This window comes from Mobula birostris, chromosome 10 (genome assembly GCF_030028105.1).
Source record: "Mobula birostris isolate sMobBir1 chromosome 10, sMobBir1.hap1, whole genome shotgun sequence".
NCBI lineage: Eukaryota > Metazoa > Chordata > Chondrichthyes > Myliobatiformes > Myliobatidae > Mobula > Mobula birostris.
The window spans coordinates 49,892,817-49,920,788 of NC_092379.1; the positions used below are offsets into that span (position 1 = coordinate 49,892,817).

Below are 27,972 nucleotides of genomic sequence, written 5' to 3' on the forward strand. Positions count from 1 at the left end.
GGGGAACACCCAAGTGTTTGTACAGCTCCATCACCGCAACTTCTTCTCCCAGAATGTAAACAGGGCTCGTCACAGTCCTCTTCCTGCTAAAACCAGTCACTGTCTCCCTGCTTTTGGCCTCATTCCCGCACCACTCCACAAACTTGTCCACCAGCCCTCTGTTCTCCGACTCCTGCCCACCTCCGATATACCCAAGCGCCGCAGGGTCACCAGAGAACTTCTGCAAGTGCCAAGACTCAGAGTTGTACTGAAAGTCTGAGGCGTACCGTGTGAACAGAAACGGAGGTAGGACAGTCCCTTGTAGCACTCCAGTGCCACTCCCCACCATCTCAGACAGAGAACTACCCAGCCGCACAAACTATCTGTCTATCTAGTCAGTAATCCTGTCAGTGGATCTGTCTAGGCCCATCCTTTGCAGTGTCTCACTCAGAAGAAGTGGCTGGATTGTACTGAAGGCACTAGTGAAATCAAAATACTGTGATTCTCACAATGCCACCAGCATCATCCAGGTGGGAGTGAGCGCTCTGCGACATCCACTCCCACCTGGGGTTAACACGCTTGGATAGCAGGGTCTATCTGAGACATCATTCTGAAATTTATTATCGGCTTTCAGTATCTATAACCTTGCTAGGAAATTTTTTGGATAGCAGGGTCTATCTGAGACATTGTTCTGAAATTTATTATCGGCTTCCAGTATCTATAACCTTGCTAGGAAAGAGTTTGAGTAAATAAATTTTGCCTGTACTGTTCTTGTTTTAAACATCCAGGGCCCAAGTTTTCCACTGTGGCCCTCACTCAAGTTTTAGACTCTTGGAGTAGTTTCCATGTTTCTAAAATTCCCTTTAATTGACTTCAACATGTCAACTTGACCACTACATTGACTCCCAAGGGTTTGGGGATTCAGAGGTCCTCCATTGGCTAGGGTTGACCGTGGACATTGTGTCCCAGCCGTCTACGTAAAACACGAGCCAGGGCAGCACGATACAGAGAGCGAGCTGTAGCCCACGCAGCAAGCTCCCCTCCCCGCCCAACACAGCCGATGAACCCAGAGGAACGGCAGAGACCGATGGTATTGCAGACATCCCACCCTGCAAAAACTCATTTCAGGGAGGTAGCACCATCAATTTGCGGGAGACTCCCGGAACTTCCGGGAGAGGTGGGATGTCTGCAATAGAGTAGCTCCTTAGCAGCTAGCCAGCTAGTTTAAATAGCGTTAGTTATGCCAATGAATGAATGACATCTGTTAAACTCACCTCAACATGTCTTTTACAGTCTTAACCCACCCTGGGCAATAGAAAAGTCACTGTTGCAAACAGTGCAGCGAGCAACACTGTCATTATTTTTGACCCCTGTTAGGCAGGGGTACACTTTAGTGTAGTCTGGGGTGATGTACGTTTTATATTTTCTTTTTTAGGAACACTCTGTAATGGCGCGCTCTCTCTCTCTCTCCCGCTTGCGCTCTCTGTCTCTCTCTCACTCGCGCGCTCTCTCTCTCTCTCGTGGTTGCTCTCGCGCTCGCTCTCAAAAAAATTGATTTCCGGGACATCGTATATAATTTGCGGGCATCAGGGAGCCACGATTAATATGCGGGAGACTCCCGGAACTTCCGGGAGAGGCGGGATGTCTGGTATCGGAGGAGCTGCCAGTCAGCGTTGAACTCAACGTAGGACTCCAGCTCTGGATCTTTCCTCAGGGTTTACTCCCGAAGCTTCCCCATGAGTGAACATAGCTAGAAGGCAGCGGAGGTTTCAGATCAGAGATTTCCTACTCCTAAGTGAGCTGGCGAGCACCATCTGCCCAAAACCACTGGTTTTAAGGCACCAGTAACCCACCTTTGCCCCTTCTCCTGTCAGTAGAAACGGGTCCATTGGGCTTGGTAGCAAGCCACGTGTGAAAGCCAGTAGCTGGACTTGATTGTCAGAGACTATTTGAGACGCACACCATCGGGAGCATTTAATAGGTAGTGGGAGCTTATTCCCATTCCCACCCCCAGCCCCACCCCCAGTTGGGGGATTACGTTCATAGAAAACAGTCAATAACACATCTTGTTTCAAGGCAGTAAGTCTCAGATTACTTCAAACATTTTTTTCACTCAGTATCAATATAGTGGATTTTATTTGGTATCTGAAGATTTTGGGCTGTGATTTATGCAATTCTCTAAAGGCAGATTTCCCTGAACAGCTGTAAATCGGGGGTTCGGTTCACCTGCCATGTCTAACTTCAATCCAGGGTTATGGAGTAACCAGAACGAAAGGCAGAGGTGGAGATTTTGCAATCCAGCCTCTTGGGATGAAGTGCAATATTCCAGTAACAACCTCGCCTTCATTTCAGTTTAGCCTTCCAGATTCTGTAAACTGATTCTACAGCTGGGTCCATGCACGAGTCTAGCCAAAGCTGCCTCTGCTGTGTGACAGCTTTGCGGTCAGAGAGCATGGGAATGGGTTGTGTTAGCTGACAATGTGGAGAGTGGGAGAAGCAGGGGTTCAAAGTTCAAACTTGCAAAGAACATTCATTACCAAAGAGTGTTATCAACAATACACCCTCGAGATTTGTCTGCTTAAAGGCAGCCACAAAGCAAGAAACCCAAAAGGACCCAATTAAGATACAATAAAGGCCAAAAACAGACGTCCTGCTCTCCCGGAAGTTCCGGGAGGCTCCCACATATTGATAGCGGCTCCCTGATGCCCGGAAATTATATACAATATCCTGCAAATCGATTTTTTTGAGAGCGAGCATCCTGATCGGTCTCTCTTCGTGCTAAGTAGACCTTCAGTTTTCTCTGTGGGCGGGCTTTACAGTCGACCTCAAAAATAATGACAGTGTTGCTCGCTGCACTGTTTGCAACAGTGACTTTTCTATTGCCCATGGTGGGTTAAAATGTAAAAGACATGTTGAGGTGAGTTTAACAGGTGTTATTCGTTCATTAGCATAGCTAACGTTATTTAAACTAGCTGGCTGGCTGCTAAGGAGCTACTCTATTGATGTCCTACGTGATGATGCCAAACTCCCTGTAGACTTGCTTAAAGTTGTAATAGAATAAACATGATAATATAATATAAGTACATATTTTAATGTCACATTTTCTGCATATATCCAACTTGGTTTACAAATTAGACAAAATCACTAAACAAAGTATTACATACACCCTTGGAGGTCGACCGAGTTGGGGGGGGGGAGTATGGGGTTGCGGGGGCGGGGGTGCTACCTCCCCGAAATGAGTTTTTGCAGGGTGGGATGCCTGCAAAAGCAAGAGAAAGGGGAGGGGGGAAATCATGCAATCAAAAAATAGAAGCGAGCAGACATTCTGAACCAGCCTGAGTCCTTAGGTCCAAAAGCCCCTGAACAGCCCTGGGTAGGCCCAAAGCCTCGGTACACGCTCATCCTATTGATAATGTCATGGGATGTTATTGTCCCTGTTGTTTTTCTGTGCAGTGGGAAGGAATTGGCTCCAGCGGGGATGTATTTGAAAAGAATGAGGTGAGTGGGATGTGTGGGGTAAGGTTAGGCCCTGTGCGTGATTGGGAAGGTGTTGTGCCTGCTGTGGTTCTGGATTCCGCATGGCTTGACTCTCGGCAGTACCCCTGCCCTCTGGCGAGTCGGTCCTGTGATTTCAGCAAGCTGGGAAGCCCCCCTCGGCTGGTCCCCGCCCTTCCTGTTTAGCCAGCAGGAATTTCTGGCTCAGAATGGAGTGCTCGGTGCCTCTTTGATTGGGCAGCCAGTCAGGCAGTGCGCTGATTATTCTGCACAAAGGGAGGATAGGGCACTCAGCGACGGGAGACTTAAACGTGCGTTGTGCACCCAGTCAGAGAGGGAGATGGGCCCCAGCTGCTGTGGGAGGCGTGTGTCTCGTCCCCAGTTAACTTCCAACAGTGCCGTAGCGTGAGAATAGCTTACATTTCCATATCCACTTTCACTTCAGTAAAACTTCCAAATGGGTGTAATCAGTCTAAAGATATGAGAAAGAACTTAAAATGAGTGATGAAAAGATTGGTCACAGATGTAGTTCTTTTAAGATTCTAAAGCCGAAGAAGCTTGAGGATAGAACTCCCTGGGTTGTTTTAAATCGAAATAGCCTTTATTCATAACAGAAAGTTATTTACCAGAATCAATTGTGCAATGTCTTCTCTTTCTTCCATTCACAGACAATGTGTTAAAGAGCGCTTTATTACATTTCTGAAAATCAGTAGCTGCGTTGCCACTTGTTGGTTAACTATTTCAGTAACTGAGGGTCTATAGTCACCATTATTAATGAAGGAGTCGTTCTCCAGGAAACAGAAATCTGTCGATAAAATCTCAGTACAGTCCTCTCTCTTATCCCTCTGTGCCACCCTCTCTCTCTCGTCCCTCGTGCCGCCCTCTCTCTCTCTCCCGTCCCTCATGCCGCCCTCTCTCTCTCGGTCCCTCGTGCTGCCCTCTCACTCTCGTCGCTCATACCACCCTCTCTCTCTCGGTCCCTCGTGCTGCCCTCTCACTCTCGTCGCTCATACCACCCTCTCTCTCTCGTCCCTCGTACCGCCCTCTCTCTCGTCCCTCGTACCGCCCTCTCTCTCCCGTCCCTCGTGCTGCCCTCTCTCTCCCGTCCCTCGTGCTGCCCTCTCTCTCCCGTCTCTCGTGCCGCCCTCTCTCTCTCGTCCCTCGTGCCGCCCTCTCTCTCCCGTCCCTCGTGCCACCCTCTCTTTCCCATCTCTCGTGCCACCCTCTCTCTCTCTCCCATCCCTCGTGCCGCCCTCTCTCTCCCGTCCCTCGTGCCACCCTCCCTCTCTCCTGTCCCTCGTGCCGCCCTCTCTCTCTCTCCCATCCCTCGTGCCGCCCTCTCTCTCTCTCCCATCCCTCGTGCCGCCCTGTCTCTCCCACCCTCGTGCCACCCTCTCTCTCTCTCTCGTCCCTCGTGCCGCCCTCTCTCTCTCTCCCGTCCCTCGTGCCGCCCTCTCTCTCTCTCATCCCTCGTGCCACCCCCTCTCTCTCTCCCATCCCTCGTGCCACCCTCTCTCTCTCTCTCGTCCCTCGTGCCGCCCTCTCTCTCTCTCCCGTCCCTCGTGCCGCCCTCTCTCTCTCATCCCTCGTGCCACCCCCTCTCTCTCTCCCATCCCTCGTGCCACCCTCTCTCTCTCTCTCGTCCCTCGTGCCGCCCTCTCTCTCTCTCCCGTCCCTCGTGCCGCCCTCTCTCTCCCATCCCTCGTGCCACCCCCTCCCTCTCTCCTGTCCCTCGTGCCGCCCTCTCTCTCTCTCCCATCCCTCGTGCCGCCCTCTCTCTCTCTCCCATCCCTCGTGCCGCCCTCTCTCTCTCTCCCGTCCCTCGTGCCGCCCTCTCTCTCTCTCGTCCCTCGTGCCGCCCTCTCTCTCCCATCCGTCATGCCGCCCTCTCTCTCTCTCCCGTCCCTCGTGCCGCCCTCCCTCTCTCTCCCATCCCTCGTGCCACCCTCTCTCTCTCTCTCTCGTCCCTCGTGCCACCCTCCCTCTCTCTCTCGTCCCTCGTGCCGCCCTCTCTCTCTCATCCCTCGTGCCGCCCTCTCTCTCTCGTCCCTCGTGCCGCCCTCTCTCTCTCTCTCGTCCCTCGTGCCGCCCTCTCTCTCCCGTCCCTCGTACCGCCCTCTCTCTCCCATCCCTCGTGCCACCCTCTCTCTCTCGTCCCTCGTGCCGCCCTCTCTCTCCCGTCCCTCGTACCGCCCTCTCTCTCCCGTCCCTCGTGCCACCCTCTCTCTCTCTCGTCCCTCGTGCCACCCTCTCTCTCTCTCTCTCTTTCCCTCATGTGCTCACTTTATCTCCTTTTTAAAGTGCAACAGTATAAATCATTCAGCTTCTCCTGACTTTACAAAGTATCTGAAGGAGCATGGGTGAAGCCATTCTGTCCGGACTCTGCTCTCAGTAGGACCATGCCTGAATGACTTTATCCCCTCGTGCCACTCTCCCGAAGCGAGTCCCTGAATCCTTTAATCCCTTTAATGTTCCTCTTCCCAAAGCTCGGTATTGAATATACCCAGCAGTTCAGAATCCGCAGCCAGCTATGTGTCATAAAACACTCCTCAAATCCTCAGGATTTCTTGGTGAATTATCTTTTATTGACAGCCGCCGGCTTTGCTTTTCCCACAAGCTGAAGCACTCTGTATCTGCTGTCACTAAACTTCACATCGCTTTGATAACTCGTCTTTGCTTCCCTTCTCAAAGGAAAGGAAATTCCAGCTGTTAACACTGGCAAACTATTTTCACTCAATCCCCATTCTTTTCCATCCACTTTAAGCCAAACTATGGTCAGCACAGAGAAATATATTTCAGCCTGCGTTTTTCTATACAACACAGGAGGCCATTTGACCCATCAGCTCTATGCTAGCAGGCAGACCAAACCTATCATTTGCTGCGGTAATTTTCCCAGTAACCGGCTGCACACAAAGAGGCAATTTACAGCGAGCAGTTAACCCAAAAGCACCAGCACGTTGAAAGGACGTTATCATCGGAAGAATTGACAACCTCTGCACACCGTGGGAGTCCGCCCCCCCCCGCCCCCCGCGCGGGCAGCGTGCTGCTGTTCAGTTGACCCTGGGTTTTTTGGGGCGCGGTGCAGACATTATAGGTGAAAGGGCCTGTTCTGGCACCGGGCTGCTCTACGTTCTGCTTGTCCCCTTTGTTTTACAATTCAGCTTTGTAGCACATCCAAATCAGCTTCCAATTCCTAATGAAAACTCAACAGCCTGAGAATGCCACAGCTCTGTATTAGAGCTGCACTTTTTGAGATTTTGGGAGGCTCATGAATTATGTGTCAATTGAGGTTATATTTGTTTAAACTGTCTTTTCAATAATGTAATCCCAATTTCTCTGTATCTATTTTTCTGTAATGTATATGATGCTGAAACTAGTAAAAAGATTGAAAAAGAGAGTGCCATAACTACTTAATGTGGTAAATATTAAAATGACTATGGGAGTTCCCTGCTCATTCAGTCTTCTCGCTGTGGCACCAGTTGAATAGAGGGTAAATCTCCCTTTACACTATTTCATCACATACTACCAGAACAACGACAGTCCTCACTGCCACGGCCCATCAAAAGCATGGTGACGGTACAGTCAGGAAATTAGCAAACTGATAATGTAAGGCCTGGACTGTCAATCCAGAGATATTAGTGGCACGGTGGCGTAGTGGTCAGCACGACGCTTTACAGTACAGGCGACCCGGGTTCAATTCCCACCACTGTCTGTAAGGAGTTTGTACTTTCTCCCCGTGACTGTGTGGGTTTCCTCCTGGTGCTCTGGTTTCCTCCCATAGTCCAAAGTCGCACCGGTTGGTAGGTTAACCAGTCACTGTAGATTGTCCCGTGATTAGGCTGGGGTCAGATCAGGAGTTCACACACAAAATGCTGGAGGAACCCAGCAGGTAACGCAGCATCTATGGAAAGGAATAAACACTCGACGTTTCGGGCTGACGGGACTAGAAAAAAGGATGAGAGGGGAAAAAGAAGGTGGCGGGAGGGGAGGAAGAAATACAAGGTAGTAAATGATCGGTGAAACTGGGGGCGGGAGAGGGGGGTGAAGTAAAGAGCTGGGTAGTTGAATGATGAAAGAGACAAAGGGCTGGAGAAGGGGGAATCTGGGAGGAGAGGGATGAAGACCATGGAAGAAAGGAAGGTGGAGGAGCACCGGGGGAGTAGGGCAAGACGGTGGTGCGATGGGCAGGTAAGGGCAAAAGTGAGAGAATGAAACTGGAATGAGGAAAATCAGGGGTTGCAGGGCAGCATGTCTCGAAAGACCAGAAAGGCCTATTCTGCACTGTATCTCAATCTATAAATGAATATTAATTGTGGAATTTAATTGAATAACAAAGAATGCAAGTAATTTGGATTGTAGAGACCTGCCTCGTCCAAGAATCCAAAATGACAACAATTAGTCTGAGCCTTTCAGGTGCACCAGAACAACATTGTTAAACGACAATTGGTAAGGCCAAACAGCCAAGCCAACGCAAACCAAAGCACTGAACATGGGCGCTTCAAAGTTACATCCAGCCACTTCGCTGTCCAAAGTTCAAAATTCAAAGTGAATTGATTATCAAAGTACATATATGTCACCGTATACAACTCTGAGATTCATTTTCCTGTGGGCATTCTCAATATATATTGTCTATAGAATAGTAACCATAACAGGGTCAATAAGAGACCAGCAACTTGGGCATTCAACCAGAATGCTGAAAACTACAATGCGTGCAAAATACAAAAAGAAATAGTCATAATAATATGTTACTCGGCATCTGTGTCTGTATACATTAACCATTATTAATGTAATCCTGATCTCTTTGTATCATTATCATTGTTATGTTTATCAATTCGAAATTTAATAAAAAAGATTGAGGGGAAAAAAAATATATAAATAAGCAATAAATATCGAGAACGTGAGAGGAAGAGTCTTTGACAGTGAATCCAAAGGTTGTGAGAATGGATCAGTGATGGTGCAAGTGAAGGTGAGTGAAGTTATCTCCTCTGGTTCAAGAGCCTGATGGTTGAGGAGTAATAACTGTTCCTGAACCAGGCAGGGTGAGTCCTGAGGCTCCTGTTCCTTCTTCCTGATGGCTGCAGCGAGAAGAGAGCATGACCTGGGTGGTGGGGGTCCCTGGTGACGGACACCACTTCCCTGCGATGGCATTTTGTGTAAGTGTGCTCAATGATGGGGAGGGATTTACCCATGATGGGCTGGGCCGTATCCGCTACTTTTTGTACGATTTTCCACTCAACAACATTGGCTTTTGCATCATCTCTTCCTCCAAAACCAGTAAAGCTGATCCAGAAACTGAGCAGCAGCCTGACATAGCTGTATTCTCATAGTCTCACCCTCTCCACTGCCAGCTTCCTCCTCCTCGATGCTCCATATAATGTGTCCGGGTAGCAGGACAGTGGTACTTTTCTTTAACAAGATTTGGTGCAGAATAGGCTCCTCCAGCCCTTCGAACCGCACCGCCCAGAAATCCCCTGATTTAATCCTTGCCTAATCACGGGACGCTTTACAATAACCAATTAACCTACCAACCGCTACATCTTCGGACTGTGGGAGGAAACCGGAGCACCAGGAGGAAACCCGCGCGGTCACGGGGAGAAGGTACAAACCTCTTGCAGGCAGCCGTGGGATTCGAACCCAGGTCGCCTGTACTCTAAAGTGTTGAGCTAACCACTACACCACGGTGCTGCCCTCAGGATTTACAAGTGGGACAGGAGACCTTGCCTTGTCATCCGTAATGTTTCAGAGCATAAGCCCTGACACAGACTGGAATAACTCCAGATGACTGTCCATGTTTCCCTTCTGAGCTGAGGAGTCAATACCAAGAGACGAACAAACTCGCAAGTAGCAGGGGGCACAACGTGCTCCAGGTGAGGTCGTGAGTGTCCACTACCATTAGTGGCTTGCAGACATCCCACCCTGCAAAAACTCATTTCAGGGAGGAAGCACCCCTGCCCCCTGCAACCCCATATCCCTCCCCCCGTTGACCTCCAAGGGCGCATGTATACGGGACATTTGATTATGAAAGAGCACAGCAGTTTATTTGACACATATTGAAACTATTTACACACACACGCAGACACACTTGAGATTGCCAACAAAATACTCAACAAGGAATATATATTCCTTGTTGAGTATTTTGTTGGCAATCTCAATGCTAATGCAAATAGCTTTTCTATTTCTTTTGCAAACTTTCCTTGTACTGTGATGTGGCTCTGCTGAAAAGAACTGTGACATACTTGAGCAGCCTTCCCTGTGATTAGCCTCCCTAATATGTTGTGGTCCCTAAAAGAAATAAAAGCATAAGGTGTATCCTTATTGTATTGTCTTATGTAATACTTTGTTTAGTGATTTTGTCTAATCTGTAAACCAATCTGTAATCTGTAAACTGGGTATATGCAGAAAATGTGACATTAAAATATGTGCTTATATATTATCATGGAGTTGTTTTTTAATTCTATTACAACTTTAAGCAAGCCGACAAGGAGTTTGGCCTCATCATGTAGGACATCAATAGAGTAGCTCCTTAGCAGCTAGCCAGCTAGTTTAAATAACGTTAGTTATGCCAATGAACGAACAACACTTGTTAAACTCACCTCAACATGTCTTTTACAGTCTTAACCCACCATGGGCTTTAGAAAAGGCACTGTAGTGCAGTGCAGCGAGCAACACTGTCATTATTTTTGACCCCTATTAGGCAGGGGTACACTTTAGTGTAGCCTGGGGTGAAGTACGTTTTATATTTTCTTATTTTGAAACACTCTGCCATGGCAGTGCAGGACACGAAACTGAACTGATGGAGAGACAGAGGTCGACAGTAAAGCCCGCCCACAGAGAAAACTGATAGGTCTACTTAGCACAAAGAGACCAATCAGGATGCTTGCTCCCCCTCTTATTTCCGGGGTATTGTATATAATTTGCGGGCGTCAGGGAGCTGCTATTAATATGCGGAAGACTCCCGGAACTTCCGGGAGAGGTGGGATATCTGGGCTTGGTGGCACTATCACCAATGGAGCCGTTCAAATCCTCGAGGGAATGGCTGCGGAGTAGATCAAATCAAGAAATTTACTTGACCTTCTCCGGTTGACTTGTGCCAGAGCACTTGTCTGTGTTGGAATTGGAAATAGTCATTGTGCCCTGATGTGTGAACTACAGGGACTGTTCAAAAGTCTTCAGCAGCCTAGTGTTTTTATATGGTTTCAGATAGGACAGCCTCCACAGAACATCATCGAAGCTGTCTGGGATTATCTGGAGAGACAGAAGCAAGCAAGACAGCCAAAGTCTGCAGAAGAACTGTGGCAAGTTCTCCAAGATGCTTGGAACAACCTACCAGCCAATAATCTTATAATACTGTACATCAGTGTACCCGAGAGAACTGATGCAAAGGGTGGTCACACCAAAAATGGATTTGTTTTGGTTTTATACTGCTTACTGCTCTTTTGATATTTGGAAACTGCACATTTCATTACTTTTTAAAGCGTCTTCGCTTTACCGATTGCTTTTACATGTGCTTAAGATTTTTGCACAGTGCTGTATAACTGTGTCACACGGGACTGATTCCCTTAGGTATTCTGACGTGCAGTTCTATAAGAAAATCAGCTGGCAGGTTGTTCTGAGCGGCTTGGAGAACTTCCTCTGCAGATGTTGGCTGTCTCGCTTGCCTCTGGGCCAGCAGCCCTGAAAACAGGATTCCACAGGTACAAAGAGCCATCGGCAGCATCGCGGTTTGTAACCCTGCAGCTCATTCTGCTGTTGTAATCAAACCAGGTCAACAGGGAACAGCACCAGGCTCTCTAGCAAAAAAGCTGCAACACAAGCCTGCAAATGTCAAGACAGTAGGCAATAGCTTACTGGTGGGTTCTCCCGACCCACCGACCAGACGAAAGCTTTGCAGTCCTACTCCATCTGAGAGAGGAATGGTGCAGACTATTACAGCATCCTGGACGAGAAACATTCCCAACCCAACAATGGTGAGTCCCAACAAGTGAGTGCTCAATATAATGACCTTTGTCGGCTGCCAGCACGGACTGGGAAATCCAGCTCTTGTTTCCTCTGACATTAACAGAAGTCGGCCCAAAACCAATTGGATTCAACCCACATTCCAAAATAAAGCTGGAGAGAGCGGAAGCCACGGGAACAGATGATATCCTGACAGTCACTGCAGAACTACCCGCGCCACCCAGCAAGCTGTTCCAGTGCGGATGACACATTGCGATCTACTCAACACCAAACACCACGGTCATCAGTAAACCAGGCTATCTGTGACGGAAAGGAGGCAACCGAAGGCACTTTGCCAACAACTCTTGAAGCTTAACCCCAGCCAGATCCCTGAACATTCATACCACCACTGGGACGTCGTAGCTGTGGTACACTTCAGCTGCAAATCGGACTGCTGTTACTTGCCTATGTTGTGTGGACCCGGATGAAATACATTGGTTGAATGCCCAAGTTGGTGCAGTCTTTCATCGATTCTATTATGGTCATTATTTATGCCAGTGATATTCTGATTCCTGCCACCACACCAGGGATGCTGCTCCTCTTGTCCTCTCCTATCACCCCACTAGCCTCCGCGTCCAGCACATAATTCTCCATAACTTCCGCTTTCTCCGACGGGATCCCACCACCAAGCCCATCTTTCCCTCCTCCCCACTGTGCACTTGCTGCAGGGATCACTCCGTACGCAATTCCCTTGCCCACTTGTCCCTCCCCAGCTGATCTCCCTCCTGGCACTTATCCTTTGCAAGCGGAACAAGGGCCACACCTGCCCCAACGCCTCCTCACTCACGACCACTCAGGGCCCCAAACAGTCCTTCCAGGTGAGGCGACACCTCATACATCAGTCTGTTGGGGTTGTCCGCTGTATCCAGTGCCCCCGCTGCAGCCTCCTGTATATCGGTGAGACCCGACGTAGATTGGAAGACCGCTTCACCGATCACCCACACTCCGTCCACCAGAGAAAGCGGGATCTCCCAGTGACACCCATTTTAATTCCATTCCCATTCCGACATATCAGTCCATGGCCCACGATGAGGCCACACTCAGGTTGGAGGAGCAAAACCCTATATTCTGCCTGGGTAGTCTCCAGACTGATGGCATAAACATCAATTTCCCAAACTTCCGGTAATGGCCCCTCACCATCCTACACCAGTCCCCATCCCCCTTCCCCTCTCTTACCTGATTCCCTTGCCTCCCATCGCCTCCCTCTCGTGCTCCTCCTCCTCCTCTTTCTTCCACGGTCTTCTGTCCTCCCCTATCAGATTCCCCCTCCTCCAGCCCTTTATCTCTTTCTCAGCTCTTTACTTCACCCCCCCCTCCGCCTCTCCTGGTTTCACCTATCACCTACCACCTTGTACTTCTTCCTCCTCTCCCCCCCCCACCTTCTTACTCTGACCTCTCATCTTTCCCTCCAGCCCTGCTGAAGGGTCTCGGCCCGAAAAGTTGCCTGTTTACTTGTTTCCATAGACGCTGCCTGGCCTGCTGAGTTCCTCCAGTATTTTCTGTGCGTTGTTTTGCATTTCCAGCATCTGCAGGTTTTCTTGTACTATTCTGATTGTACTATTGTGGATTTATTGAGTATGCCCACAAGGAAGTGAATCTCAGGGTTGCGTATGGTGATATCTGTACTTTGATAATAAATTTACTTCAAACTTTGGACCACTGAGAAGGGCAAAGGCAGTCAGGAGGAAAAATCTCTTCCTGCAGTTTAACTTCAAGGCCATCTGCCACCCTGACAGGGTGCTACATAATCATTTCTTCACCGTCTCACTTCCGGTACTCCCTTGCAAGGAATGCCGAGGCGATACTTTCGCCAGAAGGACTGCAGTGACTCTTCACTTTCTCAAAGGCAGTCAGTGACGGGGAATGAACACTGACTTTGTCTGCGATGCCCACCTTCTCAACGTGCATCCTGTCACAAGCGGCTAAAGAAATTAGGTTTTATTCTTTGGAGTCTGGAAGTATGTCGGGAGATTTTATTATTTGAGTGCTGGGAGGGGGAAGAAGATGGCGGCACGACGGCAGTGCGCGTGGCCTCTCCGGTGAACGATATCTGTAATCTGTCGAGTAGGGGACCGTGCACAATTCTGATTTGATGGAGACAGACGTGAGAGTACGGAGGAACATCTGGAAAACTTCTGGAATACCCGCTTCACTGCCGCTGCTACTGTGTGGTAACCAGAATCTCCGGAGCAGAAGGCCCCGAATCCTCGGCTTTGCTTGTTTCAGCGGCCGGGGAGAGGTCGAAGGCGCTCGGGGGGCTGTATTGCTTGGAAGCTCGGAGTTTTCGGACGGACGGACTCGGGGTCGGCTGCTTCCAAGGCATTGGCAAGTTGACAGTGCCTGGAGGTTTATGGCGGGGAGTTTCTCCCTTTAGCCGCCTGCTATCGGGGACTCGGGAGTCGATCGACTCGGGACTTAGACTTTTTTTTTACTGTGCCTGTGGTCTGTTCTTTATCAAATTACGGTATTGCTTTGCACTGCTGTAACTATATGTTATAATTATGTGGTTCTGTCGGTGTTAGTCTTTGGTCTGTGTTGTTTTCTGTGATATCACTCTGGAGAAACATTGTATCATTTCTTAATGCATGTATGCATTTCTAAATGACAATAAAAGAGGACTGAGTGTTCTCATAATCTAATCTAATCTATTTACGAGCCAGAAGCTTTGGACTGGGCTAACGTTGAGATGTTTGCACTTGTACAAGAATCGTGAATGAGGGGCCATAGTTGTAAGATAAAAGAGTGGTCATTAGGACATTCTCACTGATGGCAATGAAGCTCTGGTGTTCTCTACCCAAGAGGGATGTGGAGGCCTAGATAGCTTTGTTAGAGATTGGGGAACTGAGGTCTCTGGGGTACTGGCACAATTGTGTTCACAACCTGATTCACACCTCCAGATCAGACTGAATGATGGAACAGCCTTGCGAAGTCGCTCCTGTTTTCATATGAATATTTATTAAAAATAGGACCATGGAGTGTAAGTGAACACAGGGGTTAATTTAGATCTGTGCGGAAGTCAGAGAGACTGGGGCGATGGGAGTTAGTCGCATAGAGTTCAAGTGATAGAGTTGGATTTACTTGGGGCTGATCCAGGAATGAGCCAGCCTTGTCTCTATGCTGGGGCGGAGACTCAGACAACTGCCCTGCACGGAGTGGAAGGGAAGCCGTTACCCTCAAGGGACCAAGCCTCGTGGCCCCAGCTTTCTGGTTTGATGTGGTCACTGGTTTCCTTCAGAGGACTTGAGGCCTGAGCCACAAATAATGTCCCAAGAGAGGGACCTAGGTCTGGTTTATGTGTTGAAGTGAAGCCGACAGTGGGAGTGTCCCAAGCCAGACTCTCGTGGTTAGATGTCTGCTTGGTGAGGGGCCACATGACTTTGCAACTGTTAACTGACAGCTATACTGGGCCTTAAGCTCTTGGCAGATGAAAGTCGATAAGCTCAACTAATGGGTGACAAGGTTATCTGTTAAGAGAGTGAGAGAGAGAGGCCATACATCCCCTTAAGCCTAACCTGTCATTCAACAACACCATTGCTGATCTAGATTCCCTCTCCTGTTCCCATAATGAGGATTTCTTTACTGATTAAATATCCATCCATATTTTGAATATGTTTACGGACTCATCCTCTGCACTTCTCAGAGACAAGGAATTTCAAAGGCTCTCAACCCTTTCGAAGAAGAAGTTATTCTTCACTTTGGTCTTGAATGAGTCTGGTCTTAGACTCTTCTCTTTCCTCATACCCTGTCGAGCCTCTGAAAATCTTACATACAGTACTTTAAAAGGACGTTTCATTCTTTCAAACTCCAGTGAACACAGACCTCACTTGTTCAACATCCAGATCACATAAGCCCCCTATAACAGGGATCATCCTGGTCCACGTTCTGCAAATTGCTTCCAATGTTAATTCACTTTCCCTTCAATCAGAGACCCTGAACTGCATGTGGTTCTCTACATGTGCTCTCACAAATGCCTTGCACAGTTGTAGCGAGACTTCCCTGCTTCCATAACCCAAGGCTCTTGAAATACAAGCCAACATTCCATTGGCTTTTTCAATAAACGCCGAACTTGTTTTTCATGCGCGTTCCTTTGTCCTGCAGTTTTCTCCCCCTCTTTATTTAGAGAATGTGCTTTATTATGTTTCCATACTGACCAATCTCATATTTTCCACAGAGCCAACATTACCCATTCACTTAACCTATTAATATCTCCCTTCAAATTGCACCCTCCTTGTAGTTTGTCTCTTCACCCCACTCCCCCTCACTTTATATTATCTACAAATTTGACTGTGATACTTCCTTCTCGATCAGCGGTCCCCAGCCTTCCTTACTGCATGGACCTCTACCATTAACCAAGGGGTTAAGAATCTCTGCTCCAAGTCATTGTTAAATTTTATATAAACAGTTGTGACCCCAGCACTGATCCTTACGACATTCGCTTGTGTGCCTACGAAAGGTCAAGGATACGACCCAGACCATCACAGGCAAAGCCCTCCCTGCCACTGAGCGTAGCCATAGGAAAGCAGCACCCATCAGCGAGGAAAGCCCAGACCAGGCCACGCTCTCCTCTCACGGCCACCATCAGGAAGGAGGTACAGGAGTCTCAAGTCTCACTCCACCAGGTTCAGAAACAGTTATAACCCCTCAACCTTCAGGCCCCTGAGCCATATGGACAACTTCACTCACCTCAACACTGGACTGATTCCACAACTTATGGACTCACTTTCAAAGACAAAACAGTATTGATTTTCTATTTGCTTTTTATTTGTAATTGCACAGTTTGTGTGTAGTTTTTCATTGACTCGATTGTGTTTCTGTAAATACCCACAAGAAAACGTATCTCAGGGTGGTATATGTACTTTGATAATAAATTTACTTTGAACATTGAAAACCGAATACAAATTGCCGGCCTCCCTGAAATCGACCCCCTCCTTCTTTGCTGCTGCCTGCCTGTTCACCGCTTCACGGCACCAGCGGCCCAGGTTCAGTTCCTGTCGCTGCCTGTGAGGCAGTTGTACGTTCTCCCCGTGACCACCGCAAGGGTTTCCCCCAGGTGCTCCGGTTTCCTCCCAAAATCCAAAGGCGTACCGCTCGGTAGGTTAGCTGATCATTGCAGATTGTCCCGTGATTAGGCCAGGGTTAAATCAGGTGATTGCTGGGCCTGTTCCAAGCTGTATCGCAATAAATAAATATCTTGGCTAATATATTACCTCTTTGATTTCATCAAACACCTCTAAGTGATCTGTCAGACATGATTGTCCCCTTCCTGTCTTACAGAATCTGTATGATCAGATGATGAATTATACCTCCTCCAATAATTGTTTATTGCATCTCCGGAACTGCAGGTGTGGGGCAGACCGGCCTGAAGTCTCTCGCTTTTTCCTTCTCAAAGTGGCAGGTTTCCTTGTCCATTGGTCCCCCTCGATGTATCACCACCTACCGGCTTCCCAGGATGCAGAAAGTTACCTGCCTCTGCCCCATTCACTTCCCAACACTCGTTCCTCGGGGAGGGCGATGCCATTAACTTCCTCACTCACATATTTCAATTGTTCACCAGTTCCTCTTAGGATCTTCTACCAGAAAGACCGATGCAAAAAATCTGTTCAACTCTTTTCTCACTTCCCGTCACTACTTCTCTGGCTAAATTCCCTCCTCATTTTCATATGTTTAAAGAACCTCACTTTCACTTTTCGCTTCTGGACTAGTGTGCAATTTCGCTGATTTCCCACTGCTTTCCCATCCTGAACGGACAGTCCTACCTTCAGCGCCTCTTGCTCTGTCTCCAGCCCCCGTGCACCGACTGGGACCGAAGTTGCTCCAGTAGGGCTGGAAGAAGTGTCTGCCTGCCACTGGGAGAGTGCACCCCCCCCACCACCACCCCTGGGGCTACGGCCCAAGTGAGCAACTACCTGCTCGGGCTTGCAGCCAGTTCAATGTGGCTGAGAGTTTACAGCCGACATCTGACGCAGCAGGAAGCGGATGTTAGGATGCCTGCCCTGCCAAAGGACTCTGCGGAGAGGTTCCTCGCCCTAGGGCACCAGCCAGCGGAGAGAAACCCTCCCCCACCCCCTCACCCCCGCACTTTAGCCCAGGGCTCAGGCCCTGGGCGTCACTGTCCTGCCCAGTGAGACGGGGAATGGCCTCCGCTCATGGCTCACTACCCGGAGAGTGCCTACCGAAAGCTGAGTGTCCTGCCTGCTGCGGTGTCCCATGCCACTGAAGCTCCGCTGACTGGAGGAAGGACCATCCACAGCTGAGCTCAGACCTGCAGAAAGAGGTTGCCGCAACTCGAGGCTGCCGCTGAGAGACTGACTGCTCGCTGTGCAGCTGCCAGAATCTGTGTCTCCCCACACAGAATCTCCAGCATCTGCAGGATCTCCTGTGTACTTGAGAGAAGCCCACGCTTCTGCTCCACCCTGTAACCGTCCTGCAGGGACACAGAACTATACAGAAGCCTTAGGCACACATACCCTGTATAGCTAGGGTGCCTAAGACAATACTGTCGTCATTTTATGTATTGCACTGTAGTGCTGCCGCACAAAAAATCACACATTTCATGGCAACTGTGAGTGATGATAAACCTGATTGTGGACTGAAAGCGAGCAGGGGGCAGGGAGAGAGGAATAATGTTTGGGAAAAGGGGAAGGGAGAGAGGAGTCATGGTTGGGAAAAGGGGAAGGGAGAGAGGAATAATGGTTGGGAAAAGGGGAAGGGAGAGGGGAGTCATGGTTGGGAAAAGGGGCAGGGAGAGGGGAATCACGGTTGGGAAAAGGGAAAGGGAGAGGCGAGGGAGCGGGAAGCACCAGAGGGACATTCTGTAATGATCAATAAACCAATTGTTTGGAATCAAATGACCTTGCCTGGTCTCTCAGGGCTGGGTCTGTCCGCACGCATGCCAACCCCTGCCCTACACCCCTCCCGTGGTGCTCCACCCTCGCCATTCTCAACGTCCTTTGCTTCTGCCGGATTTACCAACTCGGTCTCCACTCCACGTTGACGATACTGTGCAAAAGACTGAGGCAGACCAGCTATCCGTCCAAGACTACTGCACGGTAGTGTAGTTGGAGTTCCGGTGCTGTTGTTGAGGGGGTGTGGTGGGTCCCCCATCAGTAGGACTGGGAATTGACCAGAGATGTGTTGATTGAGAGGTAAGGGATTCAGTTTTTTAATTTATTTATTTCAAAGATACAACACAGTAGTCAGACACAATAAGCCCACGTCACCCAGTTATACCCATGTGAATTGACCTACTGACCCGATACATCTTTGGACCGTGGGAGGAAACTGGAGCTCTAGAGGACACCCACGCAGTCACAGGGAGAACGTGCAAACTCCTTATAGACAGCAGCAGAACTGATCCCAGCGCAGTAATAGCGTTACATTAACGCCTTACTCTTAGCCGTTGGCAATCCCCTGTCCACCTCTGCTGCAGGTGGTCTCCCTTCTCACCAGGGTGGGCACTTGCAACACTGCTGCACCCCCTCGGAGCCACCTCAGTCCTCCGGAACGAGGTGGATAAACTGAGCCGGGGTTGGGGAAGAGGAGGGGAAAGGTCACCAGCCCCTTGAAGGGCGTCATTAAGCCAGACTGATGCAGGAAAGATTCACAAAGGCTGGATGGATAGGCTGGGAGGATTCAAGTAGGGTTGCCAACTTTCTCACTCCCAAATAAGGAACAAAAGTAGCAGTCAAGTACGGGACACTTGTGTTTACCCCAAGAAAGACTACCATGACCATGAAGCCTTGCACGGGCACCTGTGTGCGCATGCGTGACGTGTGCATACATGATGTGCGCATGCGTGTACATGCCAATTTTTTTCCTACAAATCGGTTTTGGCTTAATCTTCCCGATTCTGTTAATTGAAACTACACTGTACTGTACATACATTACTTCTACTTTATACAGGCTGTGTATTTATCATATCATTCCTGCTTTTACTATAGGTTAGTGTTACTTTAGGTTTTATGTGTTATTTGGTATGATTTGGTAGGTTATTTCAAGTTCAACAGTGTGTGACAGGGAATGAGGAAAGGTGCAGCTGACTCGTATCGTTTCATATCGCCAAATCATATTGTTTCCTCGCAGCCCGGTAGCACATGCTTTGCGGTCCGGTATCAGTCCGCGGCCCGGTGGTTGGGGACCACTGGGGTAAGGCCACCAACAGGGCTCTGGTGAAGCTCTATAGGCCAATCCCCTGTACAGTGGATTGCAAAAGTTTTGATGGGCTCCAACCATACCCTCGACTTCAGGGGACGGGGAGGTCATCGACAGCCTACACTTCACTTAGGAGCCAAGGGCCCGAGTAGAAGAAGGCTGAAGGACGACCTCATAAAGCTTTGCAAAATGACGAGGACAGTCACAATCTCTTTCCCCAGGGTAGGGGGGCATTAGGGTTTCAGGTGAGAGGGGAGATTTAAAAGAGACCCAAGGGGCAATTCTTGACACAGAGGGAGTGGGTGGGTGGAATGAGCTGGAGGTGGGAACAAAACGTTTAGAAGACATTTGGACAGGTTCGTGGCTGGGAAAGGTTTAGCAGGATAAGGACCAAGCACAGGCTATTGGGACTATGTCGGGCAGGCCCCTTGGTCATCATGGATGAGTTGGTCTGTAGCCCCTTCTTCCTTGCTGTCTAGCCGGGTGCTGCAGAGAGCTGTAAACTTAGCTCCATTGTATCCAAAACATCTTCCAGGGCCGATGCCTCACAAAGACGGCATCCATCATTAAAGGCCCCATCACCCAGGACATGCCCTGTTCTCATTGCTACCATCAGGGAGGAGGTACAGGAGCCAGAAGACCCACAGTCAACGATTCAGGAACAGCTTCTTCCCCTGTGCCACCGGATTTCTGAATGGACATTGAACCCATGAACCCACTCACTACTTTTTTATTTCCATTTTTGCACTACTTATTTAATTTAACTATTTAATATATACTTATTGCAATTCTTTTTTTGTTGTTGTTATCATGTATGGCATTGCACTGCTGCCGCGAAGACAACAAATGTCACGACCTATGCCGGTGATATGAAAGCTAATTCTGATCTTAGCGGCTTGAATTAGATTACTCCCAGTATGTGAACGCTCCGGCGTTGTGCATTGGATCCTGTTCGGCTCCAGTACCTTCCCTCTGCCGGTGTGGACTGAGAGCAAGATCTCACCGTGGCGTTCGCCGCTCACTGATACTCCCACTGACCTGGGCTTCCTTTCCTCCTGTGCCGGGAAATGGAGACTTCCCGCTCGTCCCGGACCTCTGCACATTCACTCCCAGGAATGCGAGCGTTCCTTTGGCTCCCCTCACCACGGTCGGCGAGGGGTGAGGGCGCGGAGCCGGGGCTGGCAAACCGCAGTCCGAGCAGGACCAGCACCGGACTCGGGGAGGTATTGGTGTGGGGCGGTAAGGGACGCTTTCTAGGGTGCACAGATTACAATGGTAAACCTACTGGCAAACACACAGACCGACACAACATAAATAGGTCTGCGAGAGAAAGCTCGGACAACAGAGTCAGGCGCAGATGTTAAACAGTGGTAAACTTTGATCTTGTTCTGCAAAGGGCCGAGGTGCACATTCCTGTGAACTAAATAATTCACAGTCCGCCTAAAGGGAAACTGTGTTTGGTCTGAGTGCCTTTATTGTGCTTTCACGGGATATTGACGTCAGCCTCATTTATTGCCCAGACGAAACTGGCCCTGAACTGCGTCCTTAAGGACAACAGAACTGCCCCCCCGCCCCCCCCCCACCCCGAGGACCAGACCAGACCAGCCGTCCGACTGCTTCATGATCCCCTGGCCGGTCTGACCTTTTCTTTAGTCCCGGGCTCCGGTTAATCGCGTGAGCAACCCACGCAAAATGCTGGAGGAACTCGGCAGGTCCCGGGAGGGGAATAAACCGTCGACCTTTCGGGCCGAGACCCTTCACCCGAACTGGAAAAGAAGTGGGGGGGAGAGGGCGGAGCGGGGGAAGGAGTACAGGCTGGCAGGTGAGAGGTGAAGCCAGGTGAGGGGGTAGGTAGGTGAGTGGGCGGGCGGAGAGGGGATGGAAGCTGGGAGGTGATCGGCTGATTGTGGACTTCAGGAGAGGGAAACCAAAGTACCGAGGTACTTAATACTTCATTGTCGCCAAACAATTGATACTAGAACGTACAATCATCACAGCGATATTTGATTCTGCGCTTCCCGCTCCCTTGATTACAAATCGATAGTAAATATTAAAAATTTAAATTATAAATCATAAATAGAGGTGCAGAGTAACTTTAAATTCCTGGGCGTTACTCTCTCAGACGACCTGTTCTGGACCCATTATATGAATATAATCGCGAATAAAGCACGACAGTGTCTCTACTTCCTCAGGAGTTTGTGCAAATTCGGCATGTCATTGAAAATCTTGGCAAATTTGTATAGGTGCGTGGTGGAAAGTGTGCTGACTGGCTGCATTACGGCCTGGTATGGGGAACACCAATGCCTTTGAGTAGAAAATCCTACAAAAGGTAGTGGATTCAGCCCAGTACATCACGGGTAAAGCTCTCCCAACCACTGAGCCCATCGACATGAAACACTGTGGCAGGAAAGCAGCGTCCATCATCAGAGACCCCCACCACCCAGGACACGCTCTCCCCTCACTGCTGCCATCAGGTAGAAGGTACAGGAGCCTCAGGACCCGCAGCACCAGGTTCAGGAACAGTTACAACCCCTCAACCACCAGGCCTTTGGATTGAGATTATCCCACAATCAAGGACTCTAGTTATTACATGGCTCAGTATTTATTGCTATTCATTTATATTTGCTTTTGCACAGTTTGTGGTCTTCTATGCTCTACTGGATCTTTCCCTGATCCTGTTCACAGTTACTACACTACAGATTTGCTGAGTGTGCCCACAGGACAAAGAATCTCAGGGCTCTGTGTGGTGACATGTATGTTCTCTGAGGAGTTTGACAGTGTTGGGCTATTGGTTACCCCTGTGGCCAAAGTAGCTGCCCTCTCCTTGATCTCTGTCCCCACTCTTACTGCTTTACTCTGCCTGTGTTATTGTCTTTGCCATACCAAATTGCCCTTCTCACAATTCACATTCTGTCTGTTGTGTCATGCCTGTTTCAATCCTTATTTATAAAATCTGTCTCTCTGGCATGCTTGAGAGCAGCACAATACTTTCACTCTCTCTGTGTCTGTCTGTCTGTCTCGCTGTTTCTGTCTCTGTCTCTCTCTCTGTCTCACTGTCTGTCTCTCTCACTGTCTGTCTCTCTCTGTCTCTCCCTCTCTCTCTGTCTCTCTCTCTCTCTCTCTGTCTCGCTGTTTCTGTCTCTGTCTCTCTCTCTCTCACTGTTTGTCTGTCTCTCTGTCTCTCCCTCTCTCTGTTTTTCTCTCTCTCTCTCACTCTCTCTCTGTCTCTCTCACTGTTTCTTTCTCTCTCTCTTTCACTCTCTCTCTCTCTCACTCTCTCTGTCTCCTTGTCTGTCTCTCCGTCTCTGTCTCTGTCTCTGTTTCTTTCTGTCTCTCTCTTTCACTCTCTCTCTCTCTCACTCTCTCTCTGTCTCCCTGTCTGTCTCTCTGTCTCTCCCTATCTCTCTGTCTCTCTGTTTCTTTCTGTCTCTCTCCTTCACTCTTGCTCTCTCTCACTCTCTCTCTGTCTCCCTGTCTGTCTCTCTCTCTGTCTCTCTCTCTCTCTCTCTCTCTCTCTCTCACTCTTTCTCTCTGTCCTCATCCCCCCTCTGTTTCTCCCTCATCTCTGCCTGTTCTTGCTTCCATGGCACTTCATATTTCTATACCACATTGGAGGCATTTTGTTCCCTTAATTCACAGAATATTCTCATCTCTCCCCCTATCTTCCTACCTACTATTTTAAGACCATAAGACCTTCAGGCATAAGAGCAGAATTAGACCATTCAGCCCATCGAGTCTACCCTGACATTTCATAATGGCTGATCCATTTCCCTCTCTCCCCCAATCTCCTGCCTTCACCTCGTAAACTTTCACTCCCTGACCAATCGAGAGTCTATCAACCTCCGCCTTTAATGCACCCAGTGACCTGGCCTCCACAGCCAGCCTGTGGCAACAGACTCCACAGATTCACCACCTCTACCTAAAGAAATCCCTCCTCATCTCCATTCTAAATGGATGTCCCTCTATTCTGAGGCTGTGCCCTCTGTTCCTAGACTCCCCCCACTGAAGCAAACATCCTCTCCACTCCCACTCCATCTAGGCCTTTCAGCGTTCAATAAGCTTCAATGAGATTCCCCACTCATTCTTCGAAATTTGAGCAAGTAAAAGCCTAGAGCCATCAATCACTCCCCATACGTTAAGCCGTTCATTCCTGGAATCATTCTCATGAAATTCTTCTGAACCCTCTCCAATGTCAACACATCATTTCTCAGATAAGGGGCTCAAAGCTGTTCACAATAACGCCTCACCAGTGCTTTATAAAGTCTCAACATTACACCCTTGCTTTTGTATTCTAGTCCTCTTGAAATGAATGCTGACATTGCATTCGCCTTCCTCCACACCGACTCAACTTGCTCAAGGGCTCCCAAGCCATTTTGCAGCTTTCAATTTTCTCACCATTTAGAAAATAGCTTGTGCTTTTATTCCTTCTACTGAAATACATGACCATACACCTCCCGACACTGTATTCCATCTCCCACTCCTTAGCCCATTCTCCTGATCTGTCCAAGTCGTTCTTCAGCCTTCCTGCTTCCTCAACACGACCAGCGTCTCCACCTATCTTCGTACCATCCGCAGACCTGGCCACAGAGCTAAAAATTCCATCATCTAACTCATTGACAGGTAACGTAAGAAGAATCGGTCCCAACACCACTAGTCACCAGCAGCCAGCCAGAAAAGGCTCCCTTTGCCTCCTGCCAACCAGCCAATGCCCTGTTCTTGCTTGCAATGTTCCTGTAATATCACTGTATCTTGTGTGTGGCATCTTGTCTTCTATCCCTGTAATCCATTTTTTCCCACATTCCCATCATCTCCCCTCCCCCCAGATTCCACCCCTCACCCTCACATCAGAGATCAATACACCGTAGTCGAGTATCCCACCATGCTGGAACAAGAGGGAACTGGGGGCACCTGAGGAAAGCCCAGTGCTGTGACAGAGAGAACGTGCAAACTCCGCATAGTTACAGGGGTTGGGATTGAACCCAGGTCACTGAGCCTGTGAGGAGATAGCTCTCCTCGACGCACTACCATGCCTCTCTACTGGTCTGCCTCCTCCCCCCACCCCCACAACCCCAGGATCACTGAGCGACCTGCAGGCAACCTCCTCCACTATGCTGCCTCCAAAGCCTTGCCCCGTTCCTCACTTTCCTCCCTGGCACCTCACCTTCAGATTTTCTTCCAAGGCCCAGGCCCTTCCTGCTGATCTCAGTGACACATTTTCACCTATGAAGCAGTGTCCAGCGGGAAGTTGGTGGGTGGGGGGGAGCTATCCAATGCCAGTCACGTAAAAAGCCATCTGTGGGACAGCAGAGCTCACTCGGTGGCAGACTACACCCTCCCACGAGCTGCCTGCACCCCACCTCAAGCTATCCTCTCCCATATTAGCTGCCGCCGTGAGAGTTCATTCTCTATGCTTTTTCCCAGGGCACACTCCATACTCTCTCCTGGATCATACCCTTCCCATCAACACTACTGAGGCATGAAAAGCCAATCTCCCCCAGTCAGCCAACCTGCCATTATGACTGATCCACACAGGTCTGAACCCCTTTCTAGCGCCAATTCCCCTCAGCCTTAATCCTTCAGTCTTCCAAGTATTGATCATCATCATGATGTGCCGTGTGCAATGACGTTGGCGGTGATGGCCTTCCGTTGGTCTTTAATCTGATCGCTGCCCAACGAGAAGACCCCCCCCCCACCCCCCCTGTTGTTTTTATTCTTTTCTCTCTCCATGACCATGATTGTTCTCGGCAATTCTTTCCACAGAAGTGGTTTGCCATTGCCTTCTCCTGGGCAGTGTCTTTACAAGACAGCCATTATCAACACCCATCGGAGATTGCCTGCCTGGTGTCAGTGATATGCACCAGCTGCTCATACCTGCTCCCATGGCTTCCCGTTACTCTCATCGGGGGGTGGAGGGCTAAGCAGGTGCTGCACCTTGCCCGAGGGTGACCCGCAGGCCAGCGGAGGGACGTTGGTTGAGACATATCTGCACCCCGCCACCCAATGTCACCGTGTGCATTTCCGGTCAGCAAGTGGACATGGAGGAGCTGGATAGGACACAAAGGAGGTTCACCAGGCTGCTGCCTCGAGTAGAGGGTATTTGCTCTAAGCAGGGGCTGGACAGAGGCATTGTCTTCTCAGGAGTATGAGAGACCTGTTAGATATACCTACAGTATTTAGGATTATGAAAGTAGGGTCCTTAGTTCAGCTGAGAGAGGCAAAGCTCTCTGAATTCCAGTGAGTACTGGCCCTGGGCCTGTTTCACTGGAACTCAGAAGAATGTTGGGAGGATCTCATTGAAACCTATCCATTGGCAAAAGGCCTCGCTAGAGTAGATTTGGAGAGGATGTTTCCACTGGTGGGGGAGTCTAGGACCAGAGGAAACAGCCTTAGAATAGAGGGAAGTCCATTTAGAATGGAGATGAGGAGGAATTTCTTTAGCCAGAGAGTGATGAATCTGTGGAATTCATTGCCACAGGCGGCTGTGGAGGTCAGGATATTTGGGTATATTTAAGACAAGAGGTTGATAGAGATTCTTGATCAATCAGGGCATGAAGGGATGGGGGGGGAGGCAGGAGATTGGGGCTGAGAGGGAAATGGATCAACCATGGTGAAATTGAGGAGCAGGGTCGATTGGCCTAACCCTGCTCCTATATCTTATGGTTTAAAGATTTTCAAGGCAAGTTTTGTTTTTGCGGAGCGAAAGGAAGGACTTACGCCATGTCAGACGGAGGGTAGATTTGGATTGGCATCATGGTTGGCACATAGTCAGCAGAAGGGCCCCTTCCTGTGCTGGATGGTCAATGTTCCAATGATTTGCCCCGAAGCTATGCCCCTTTGCGTGTGACCTGCAATCCGTCAACATTACACGCTCCCTCCATCAATGACCAGCGGTGCCGTACCGAGGGAGCCCTTGCCCCCAGTGAGAGTGCAGTGTCCCGGCCGTGGCATCCACGGGGGGCAGCAACTAGTGCTCCGCCAAAACCCAGAGAACACAAAGCAACGCAAGCGCTTTCTGTGAAATGGCACTCCCAAGCAAGCGCATTCCCGTCACAGCCTTTATCCATCATGTCCTCAGATCCGGGGTGCATGCCCCCTCTTGTCCCGCCTGCCCTGTAGGCATCCCTTTTGCTCCCTCGCCGTTCCTCCCTTTCTGCGCACCCCGAACTCTTTCCCCTCTCCCCATACCACAAACTTTTCCTCTTCCTGCTTCCTGCCTGCCTTTTATTTTCACTTTCCTGTTCATCGCCTCGTCTCGCCCACTGTCTCGCACTCCTCGTCCCCCGTCTCGTTCTGCTTCTCGCTCTCCGCGCCCCGTGCTCGCTTCCAGCCTTGTCTCAGTTCGGCCCGCTTCCTCCCTCCCGGTGTCATTTCAATTCTACCTCCGCCCTCTTCCCTTTGCCTTTCTCCTTTCTCCTCTTTCTATTGATCTGCCCTTTTCAGCATTCCCGCTCGTTTGAATCTCTCAGCAAGTCAACTTTTCTCCCCTCTCTGGCGAACTTTTGTTTTCCACACTCCCCACCCCCCACCCCCCCAGACCCCAGCCATTGTGGTTGTGGAACTCAGCTGGTCTCGGGCAGGGGGAAATCCGACTGCACCTACCATGGCTGTGGCAGCTCCTCCTTTTCAGCTTCATCTTCCGGATCCGCGGGACAAGAAGCCGCTTTGCGGTGCGGGTGCACTCTCACCTTGCCCCGAACAAGAGTACTGTACGCTCCTTCTCCTCTGACACACGCAAGAGTTTCCAGAGTCCGCTTCCACACTTGGCAGTCACTGGATTCCCCTGCCTGTTCCTGTGCGCAGGGATGGGAGGGTGGGAGGAGGTTGGGGGGGGGGCAGTGTTTCCTGACTGCTTTGATAGTTTCAAATTCCCTCAGTATTCCGCGAGAAAGACAGGGCAAGGCAGGGATGGAGAGGGGGAGGGGGCTGTAAGGGGTAGCAGTCGAATCTGTGGGGGGACTCCGACAGCCGGCAGGCAGGGGAACTTACTGAACTTGTTGCCGCCCTGCCTCTGTGTGCGTGTGTGGCCTCTGGCTGCAGTCTGTGGTTTGCAGGGTTAGTCGCCGGCATGAATAAAACAGAGTGAAAGGGAATAATTTATTTCCATGACCACGCCGCTGCCCAATAAAGCAGCGATCGCAACTTTTATAGAGCTCTACAACATCTGCGCATCGTGTCTGTGCCGACCAAGTTGCCTGCTTGATCTACCTGCATCTGACCCAGAAAACCTCGAAACTTTTCCTGCCAATGAACTTTTTCAAATATCTTTCAAAGCCGCGGTTGTAGCAGCCGGCTGCTCTTTCCAAAAGTTTACCGCCCTCTGTGTGGGGGAACCTCACCCGCAGATCAACACCG

At 49.7% G+C, this 27,972-nt stretch overlaps 1 protein-coding gene across 1 annotated transcript in view; it reads right to left on the reverse strand.

Moving 5' to 3' along the window:
• Positions 1-27,470, reverse strand: part of LOC140203672 (uncharacterized) — an 85,140-nt gene extending 57,670 nt beyond the window's left edge. The window contains exon 1 of the mRNA XM_072269720.1: positions 27,220-27,470. Coding sequence (XP_072125821.1) covers positions 27,220-27,222 — 3 coding nt within the window. The 5' untranslated portion in view covers positions 27,223-27,470. The remainder of the gene's footprint in view (positions 1-27,219) is intronic.
• Positions 27,471-27,972: the final 502 nt, after the last annotated feature.